At 33.9% G+C, this 9835-nt stretch overlaps 2 protein-coding genes across 2 annotated transcripts in view; both read left to right on the forward strand.

The window, feature by feature from the left end:
- LOC125667914 (uncharacterized) overlaps nucleotides 1–9835 on the forward strand; it is a 179568-nt gene that overhangs the window by 155051 nt on the left and 14682 nt on the right. The window lies entirely within an intron of this gene.
- LOC130053991 (chitotriosidase-1-like) overlaps nucleotides 6500–9835 on the forward strand; it is a 12045-nt gene continuing 8709 nt past the window's right edge. The window contains exon 1 of the mRNA XM_056161956.1: nucleotides 6500–6646. Within this exon, the coding sequence (XP_056017931.1) occupies nucleotides 6583–6646 (64 nt within the window). The 5' untranslated portion in view covers nucleotides 6500–6582. The remainder of the gene's footprint in view (nucleotides 6647–9835) is intronic.

The raw sequence follows: 9835 nt of genomic DNA on the forward strand, positions 1-9835 counted from the left end.
TTTGGGGAGGTTTAGGGAACATGTGTACATTTTCCAAGTAATTACAGCGTTACCTAAGGAATTCTGGCGAGCGACAGGTCAGGGAGATGTCATACATGTACTACAAGTATTTTCAATTCAAAACCCATCTCATCTCTTTTATTTGTCACAAGCTTGCGTGCATTGATCGGACAGGGCTTCATCTCTTCCACTGGCAGCCAAAAAGTAGGTCACAGAGTACGAATTTATAACGTGTCGTGTGATTGGTCCGCGAATAATCCCGAGACCATTTGGATAATCCCAAGACAAAACAATGTCTTTGGAGCATTGTCCACTAGCAGTTTGGGCTTATTTGAAACCGTTTTTCGACAAAATTCTGTGCGAAAACATAGATATAGACACTTACCATTTTTACAGTGATGGGGCAACATACCAATACAGACAAAAAGGAAATTTTCTATGCTTTTAAAGGAAATATCACAAAAAGTTTTAATTAAGGTTCCCCTCTTCAAACTAAATAGGATGAATGTTGATCCAACTGATTAACAAGAACAAGTAATTCTTATCCACTGTTTATTCACAATGAATGTGTACTTTTAAATGTCACTTCGAATGCACATTAAAAAAGGTTAATTCGATCCTGAAAAAAAAATCATGTACACTGTAATCGGTGTTGGAATATTTTGATTTTTTAAATTCCCTTCCCCTAAATACTTTATTTGAGATTCTTATCCAATATTGATCTGTTGATCTCGACCAAACGTTATTTTGAATTGCAGCTTGATGTTTCATATTCATGTACAACATAATTATGTGGGTACCCACGTATGTATAGTTCAGAAGAATTGCCCCTTTGTGGTAAGAAATGACATGTGTAGGCAATGGAAGGAAACCGAAAACGTCTGTGTAATTTTTATTTTATGAAAACGCGATGTATTGTGGATTTAATTTCCTGACCTTTGTCCTTCAATTCATGATTCGCATGCCATTAAAGCAAAACATCCGTCATCAAGTTACACTTTCTCTCAAATCTCAAATAATGTAATACATACAGTAACTTTCAACAAATATTGAGCTTATCTGGATATATGTTTTACAAAGCCGATAGTTCTCTATATGATATAAAGAGGATGAGTAATCATTTCAGTGACCTGTGCATCTTTTAAAATACTTTAAAACATTCTTCAACATGATAAGTTATATCCGTTAGTTTCACACATCCTCCAAGTCTGAATCTGTGTTCATCGTTCAACGATTGACTCTTGAGATGATTTTATTTGAATTAACTATTGTAAATGGAATGATAGCCAAGTGTAAATCTAAAATCTACCGAAGGTGAATTTCATTGTGTGTGTGTTCGTGCGTGTGTGTCCTAGTTGTAATAATTACATTCACTGAATCTTTTCTCTTATATTTCTTTTCAAATTGGCATTGCTTTCCTCCTCGACAATGTTATATTTTAGTACCACCTGTCCGCGTAATCACTACCAAATATGGAGCGTCGTCAAGGTAAAAGGGTGTATTGGCTGTTTCGTTCAAATTAACGAATTAACAAATGTGTCAACATTATGATAGTTTAGTCTATGATTTCTTAAAATACAAAAATATAAATATGAACAGAAAAATACCTTTCTTGGTTGTTTTATCGGATGACGAAGATAGCAATACTTCGCGGATTGTGATTTTTTTTCTGCATTGCATGCTTCCTTCATCACCCAATAGAACAACACAGAAAACATTGTAACAACAAAGAAGGTATTGGATTAATTTTCGACGCATCCCGCGTCTTTATCAAGAGATATACATTGCATAAACAAATATCACACACCACGAAAAAATGGCAAGTATCAATACTACATTGTTAACAAGAATGATGCACTGTTGTACTGAATGAGAAAAATGGTTTCGTTGTAAGGTGGCAGGGGACAGTTTCTTTGGTTCTGAAACATGTGAATAAGGGATATACATCAAAGTCAGATTATGACAGACGAATGAAAAATCATATTTCCCTTTTATGTCAATACTTGTATTTCATATTGGTGTAGTTAATAAATTATGACCCTAAATTACATGTAATCTATAAATACTGGTGTTGGTGCACAAAACTGAACAGGTTCCACTTTTTTGCTTTGATTTTCTCTCATTTGGGCTAATCCGCACCACCCCAACACCATCACAGTACCAAACATGTGGATTTAGACACTGTGCACAATCTAGAACCCTACCTGCCCTTCTCAAAAATCTACCTTTCATATGGGGCCATCCACCTTCCCTCTCAGCTACAGACCTTTTGCTGGACCCTGCATGTTTTCACCGGAATTTCTTCAGAAACTGACCACGTGTATTAGTTTCGTATTTGCACCCATCTATATGCTAGGAATCATGATGATACCTACATGTTGTATATCAACATTTTTATTAAGCACTCAGCTACATTTGACATACATCCTAAAGTTATTGTATACATTTTTACACATGTAATATCACTTCAAATATGGGGTATTTCCATTTTTTTTTTAAAAAGTCTATAGTGCGAAACTGTCCCCTGCTACCTAAGCGTGTTTACTGACGATAGTGTAGAGAGTTTGTACCATGGTCGGGTCGGGATGAAAATAGCATTATTTTTCAAAATAATAGAAATCAGACAAATTTAGAGGGAAAACTTCCAAAACAGTGTGATTGTGAAATAAAATGGTGGGAAGATCATGATTTGGAGTGATTAAGTTCAAAACAATATTTGGTAGTCCGTACTATTGTTGATTCGGATATGGTAAAAACAGTGCTGACAACGAAAAATAATATGATTGCCACAAGAACACGATTAAACAACAAAATCAACAAAGTCAATTAATAGACACAGATCTCGCATTAAAATCAACAATCCAAGAGGTGAGTGAGTGAGAGAGAAGTCTAAGGGAAAATATACTGTATTATTTTTCAAGCTAATATATTTTTCAAGGTCAAACAAATCAAAGTCTCTCTCTCTCTCTCTCTCTCTCTCTCTCTCTCTCTCTCTCTCTCTCTCTCTCTCTCTATATATATATATATATATATATATATATATATATACATATACATATATATATATATATATATATATAGGCCAATATATGAGAATGGATTTCATGGTATTTTGTGTTATATCTTCGGATTAAGAGTATTCATCTGAGAATGAATTCGGGACATACGCTGCAGATACGGATACCATATGCATACATGTATCAATTTTACAAGCTATAAATCTCCATATCAACAGTAAAGACGTCCGAGGAATAAAAGTGTTACAGGATTTACTTATCGTACACCTAAGTGTCAGAGATGGGGTAATCGTAATCTGTAATCGTCTGTAATCGATTACAGTTTTTCATGTAATCGAATGTAATCTGTAATCATGTACTTTTTAGATTACATGTAATTGTAATCGATTACATTAATTTTACCCTGTAATCATGATTATTTTTAGATTACTTTTTTGATTACTTTCATTAATTTTGTATATTTTTCATGTTTTATTTTTTTTATTATCAACAAGTTTTCTTCTGATGATGTTTTTATAAATATTATTTCTTGATATCTTATTCATTTAAATCAGATGCATTTATTAATTTATTTCATTCTATATGTTTTATATTTTTATTTTACAAAAAAACTCGAAATAGAGTTAGCACCTTTAGTAGTGGAATGAGTTTGTGATCAAATTCTATGTTAAACAGCAAGCATGGTTGACAAGTTACAATGCTCTGATGTTGTGGTGTGGACCCCAGACAACTGCCTTTGCGCTTACAACACAGATATTTGCTCATCAATAAGTTTGTTATGCAAAATCTGAATGTTAAACTTAGTTGTTTTCTCGGATTTCCTCTGTGGCATAGGTTACAATGCCATACCAAATTTTAGCTGACATATCAACACTTCCCATCATAATTTTGAAAGTTATTTAACATTTTAACCTGGTTATACCAGTTATAAGATCCTCCAGAGAATGTGGATCAATGATGGCCACTTAGCACATTAATATTACCTTTCCGGTCTGGCACTAGGTTATAGCGTTTTAATGCTATCTGGATTTTATATTAAAAGTCTTTCATGCAATTTTCAGATTCACTGTTGTAGAATAGATTTATCTTCTTTCAGTTGAAAAAAAAACAGGCCATGTACCCCTCCCCCATATAGCCTATAGATTTCACCGTTGTTTTATCAAGTTTTAATGTTTGATTAAATTTCCTGATGGGGTAATCCAACCTTCATAACCACAAAACAACAACAAAAATGGCTATCGGAAGATGAAGGTTTTATACACCTTTTATTTACATTAATGAAAAAGAAACAGAAACCTCATCGTTGTCTTTCTTGGAATTCAGTTTAGATACACTTGATCTCTACAGGTGAATTTCTACTAATTGACAGATACTAAACAAACAACTGGTGCACTGGAAACTGGGTGCTATTATCTAAGTTCCCTAGAGTGTGACATGTCACCTGGAATATTTATAATATGTGGGTTTTAATTATGAGACAAATAACAGCTAGGTCTTGGTTTAGAGTGGGATGGGTGCAGTAGTAAAGATAAAGCTTTGCTCAGCAAAAGTATCTAAAAGTAATCTGTAATTGTAATTGATTACTTTTCAAAGTAATTGTAATTATAATCAATTACATTTCAAAATAGATGTAATTGTAATCATAAATTTCAATGTAATCTGTAATTATAATCGATTACTTTGAATGTAATTGACCCCATGTCTGCTAAGTGCATAAAATGTATCATATATTCCCTGGTGAACGTCACAGCGTGGTGTGTGAATAAGATCTGTCACGATCATAGAGGTTGTGATTCAGAAACCATTAAGTATCAAAAGTATACATATATTATGCACTTTCAGATATTTCACTATCAGACGGATCACAACCTACCATTTCATGAGAGTTGGTAGTCTTCTTCGCCGTGTCTGACATAATCATGATAATAAGCTATATTGCATTTGATTTACTAACTGTTGAAATTTCACATGCCCTCTGAAGGCCTTTGATTGGTAAATACCAGGTATATATATTATATATGTATAATGAGGAGGGGTGGGCAAAGGGTTTGAATCCACCACACCCCTTAACTTGGTTGTATATGGTATAATAGTCCTTTAGTTTTTTTCCCTAGGGGTGACCTGAACATAGTTAAATGAAAATACGCATGTATGTTCAAACCGAATCAAAGCAGTGAGTTCAACGCTAGTAAATCTTTCGTGTAATTATAGTTATTTTATTACCCGCACTTTCTGAAGAATGTTTGAGTATATTATTGTTACCCTGGTCCGTCCGTCTGATATGTGGAGTCCATTAGATACACATTAAGGTTTCGGAAATGGTGGTCAAAATGGTTTCCAGAACTCCTCATACACTTTACGTAGCAGCCAAATCATCTTTTGGAAGATGATTGGTGGCGTCCTAAAGATGTGCAATAAGTTTCAGAATTTTCTTTTCACTCTGAGGGCCAACTGCGAGTTGAAAACGATGTTTTTCTATTGAAAAAGCTGGTTCACAGATCTCTTCTTACATCTATGCAGTAGCCAATACTCTTTTGGGAGATGATTGGTGGTGTCCTTTAAAAGTGCAATTAGTTTTCGGATCTTTTCTTTTTCATCTTCAGGTCAAATCAGGCAGATAAATGATGAACAAAAACCTTGTGCTCAGTGCATTGTGCCATGTACAACAAGAATATATTTGCTTTAAGGGTTGAACCCAAACCATTTTAAAGATATTTGAACAATCAAAAAATCATGGGAGTTGGGGTGACCCTGGAGCACTTGCCCAACAAAATACTCAATGCATCATGACATATGCAGCTAAAATATATATATAGTATAGGTATGTTATGTCGTAATTATTGTGGTTCCTTTGCTAGTTACAAAAGTACGACTGAGAGGATATCAAAGACAAACACTTGCGTGGGGGTATTACTATCTTAAGATAGCATCTAGTCATACATGTAATATATACATGTACATGGCATACATGCATTTTCCTTAACATTTATTTTAAGATTTTTACAGTTTTAGCGCATTTATTATCATCATTATAATTGATTTTTATTTCAATTTATGTCATTGCGCTGTGTGTTGTATATAAAGACAGATGTGGGAATCATTTAAAAGATGATATAAAAGATAGTGTGAGAGATTACAACCCACAGCCTAATACCTTAAAAGTCAATCAAAGGCTTTATCCTGAAGGTCTCTGGTAAATTAAATTGGTTATTTTAGGAAAATAATTATAATTTCGTAAATGAACCATATATATAGATAAGATATTAACCGAGTACATGTACATAAATTGTTATACCGTATACCAATGTGACTGTCACGTGTACAATACCCGTTATTACCAGGTGTACCTAATGTCCGTCGACCTTAAAGGCCGATGATTTGATTTATAAAAGACGATCAGAGAAGTAAACGAAAAAATTTGATTTGTCCTATGAATGAGGCGTTGTTACGGAAGAGATTTCAATCAGCATTGCCGGGGGATGACGAAAATCGCCGACAATAGTCAATGGGTGCGTGTATATAAATAGCATTGTTCATACATCATACCAGTTGAGGACCGCTCAGCATGAAGATGACGGCGTTGAGGATTCTGATATCTTTATTCCTGATCTGCACGTTAACAAACAAAGGTAAGTCCGAACTATGTGCAACTAACTGAATGCGCGGAGAAATGCATGTAAAAAAAAAAATCACATTTTGTTTTTATCATTTTAAGAGAAATGATAATTGATAATGTATTATAGGTCAAACTTAATTTATATTTTATACTGACATTTATTTAAGATAGTCCCATAATGTGGATTACATATGCAGGTTGCTTACTTCACATTCATTAGCTCTAGAAGCTTATCACTTTCTACATGCAATTTCATTCTTTCTTTCTTTTCTTTTTTCTTTTTGGTTGCCGTGTTTACTCAAGATGCCCCATCTATAACTAAGGTATGCTACGAATTAACGAGTGCAAATGATCTGAATCCATGTCGAATCTAAGCTAGTCTGTCATTCTAAGTCATCTGAAGACACATGTCAAAGTATCGAATGATGCTTATTGGTTCGGTCTCAGACATGTGCCCTGTTATCTTCTACTTCCTTCTTTAATCTTAGTACATGTATACACGAATGTCAATAAGGAAGCTCCATAACATACCATGCTTCAGGTTCTCATGATACACAGAGGTAATGAAACATTACAATGTGAACTATGTCGCAAAATTAAAAGCTGTTTAAATGTGAAATGTACATGTATACATACATACATACATACATATATACATACATATATATATATATATATATATATATATATATATATATATATATATATATATATATATAAAATTCTAGATCTGATACATGTACATGTGATTTAATTCGAGTAAAACATGTAAAGAGAAGGTGGTTTCAATCTTGTTCGTAGGAAAGGGGCGACTCACCAAAAAGTCCCTCTCTCTCTCTCTCTCTCTCTCTCTCTCTCTCTCTCCGAAACTACTTTCTAAGAGATTGACAATAAAGCGAGATCTACATTGGTGTCGCACCTGTCCCTTTTTTCAAATTAAGATAGAAATCAAAACACTCGCTATAAAATGTTGTCCGATTTGTATTAGGATAGCCACTGACCTGCGGCCATAGAGACCACTCGCTAAATTAGAGATCAAGATAGATTAAACAGTCTGGTCACACATGGACCAGAAATTTACGCAGGGTATGATGATCGCCTGGGTAGTCCCAATTAATTTCATCAATGCCAAATCCGGTTTTAATTTTCATTGCTCAGTAATACGTGACACTGGTCACGATATAAAAGCTTTTTGTAAGGTCCATACACATGTATAACATTGTCTGAACGTCTCGTATAACAAGTGGGAGTTCGAGTGTGCACACTCATCCTCAGAGTAACCTAAACTTGTTTGAAATCAGCAGTTTTATTCGTCATACCAATCATTGTATTACAGGAAATTGGTCACAATTTTCGATTAAACGTATGTCACCAACAATTGTGTATTTTTTACCTTTCTTGTGAATTTTTAAAGCATTGCTTGGCATTTCGTGTTGCAGTGTGATTAAAATCATCTCCGTCATTCAGTCCTCGGAAACACTGGCAAAATAATATACATGTACAGTTAATATGTCATTTCAAACTAGAATAAAAGAAGAAAATTTGACACTTTTATTCCGTCATGAAGAAAATTTTGTTTGGTGTTAAGGTGGCTCACTACACCCTGAAACAGTTTCTCAAATCAGTACGAATTGATTTAATCATTAAAGATATGATGATATATAATACGTATATATGTCAAAAGACAGAAAATATGCAAATTTGGATAAAAACATGATTTCAAAAAAATTATTTCAACACACATGAACAAAAGACCCTGGCGGATTTGAAATCGAGATCTGCGGTTCACCAGTCCAATGCTTTAAAGGACACATCTCGTGTTTTCAAAGTATACAGAATTATATACATTTTGTCTTCCTTATGCTTATAGAAATTAATTGTAATAGTTCGTTCGCTGAAGTATTGCGATAATTAGCCACAATACGGACTTAAATCTAAGCCCCGATTTCAAAAAGCCTAGTTAATTAGATAGGTAGTCACATGGTACAGTGACGTCATATGCGACCTTCGTCGATCAACTTGTTGTAAAAGTAGTGTTAGATATTTTTAAATGCTCGGGTTTTAGGGGCCTAATTTATTTACCATGGATAACATTTATTTCGATGTTGACAAATTTCCCGAGTCTTATATCTTTTAGCCACCAGTGCATACAAACAGCGACCCAAATGTAGCGAGAAAAGCGAGTATGAAATATGCATAAATTTGCGAGTAAATAATGTTTACATGGGATCACTGTCTAAACACAATTTGGTAATGCCATTTCTGTAAACAACTGTAATTAGCGTTGTTGCTTTTCTAAAATAAACAGTGCAATTATTATTAAATTTATTTTTGGAGAAGTTAGATAGGCCTAAATTATGATACGATTATGTATCATTGACAACTAGGCCTACTGTCACGGGAGCATTTCGGAAAATAATAATAATAATAATAATCAAACTTATTGTGAAAATCACAATACTTTTAAATTATTTTATTAAAACAATTTTATTACGCCTAATCATTATTTTTTGTTATCAACACGTTGTTACTTAGGAAGTGGGAGCGCGGCGTACTGTTGTTGTAAACACTTACGCGTTCCTTAAAAAAAAATGAAAGCATTATAATTCAATTGAAAGTCGGGAAATATTATATTTTATTATTTATAATTGAAAGTTCAATTATCTTTTATCTTTAAATTTCTTTTTTAAAACTACCAGTTGGTAGACACTGCTAGCAAAGTTCTGCCTACATGTTGTTACAAGGTGAAGGTCATTTGGTGCGAGTGTGTATTGAATTCGAGAGCAGAACGGAAAGCATATGCCGTAGGTCTATATGTAACAGTGCGTAGCTTCGATAGAACCATTTTCTCGCAGTTTATCTACGTCTTTGTCCAAGTGTTTGTTTTAAAAAGTACAGGGACAAATTCTACTGGGGGTTTTTATGGCAAAGTCGTTGTGCCGACAAAATATATTCACGTCTTGTCCCTCATACCTTCCTTCGACAGTTAAAAAAGATACAGTCCAAATCCTCTCTACTGACAGCAAGTACACCCTTAAACGGCACAAAACACCCTAATGCAGTGTTATTTACAAGTTGTTAATGTGATAATTGTTTGTTTGTCAATTAAATCTAATCTGTTTATGAAATGGCTATCAACTGTTTTCAAATCTTCTCGCTCGAGGTCGCATATGACGTCACAGATAATGGCGCGTAAACTATC

The sequence above is a fragment of the Ostrea edulis genome, chromosome 4 (assembly GCF_947568905.1).
Source record: "Ostrea edulis chromosome 4, xbOstEdul1.1, whole genome shotgun sequence".
Lineage (NCBI taxonomy): Eukaryota > Metazoa > Mollusca > Bivalvia > Ostreida > Ostreidae > Ostrea > Ostrea edulis.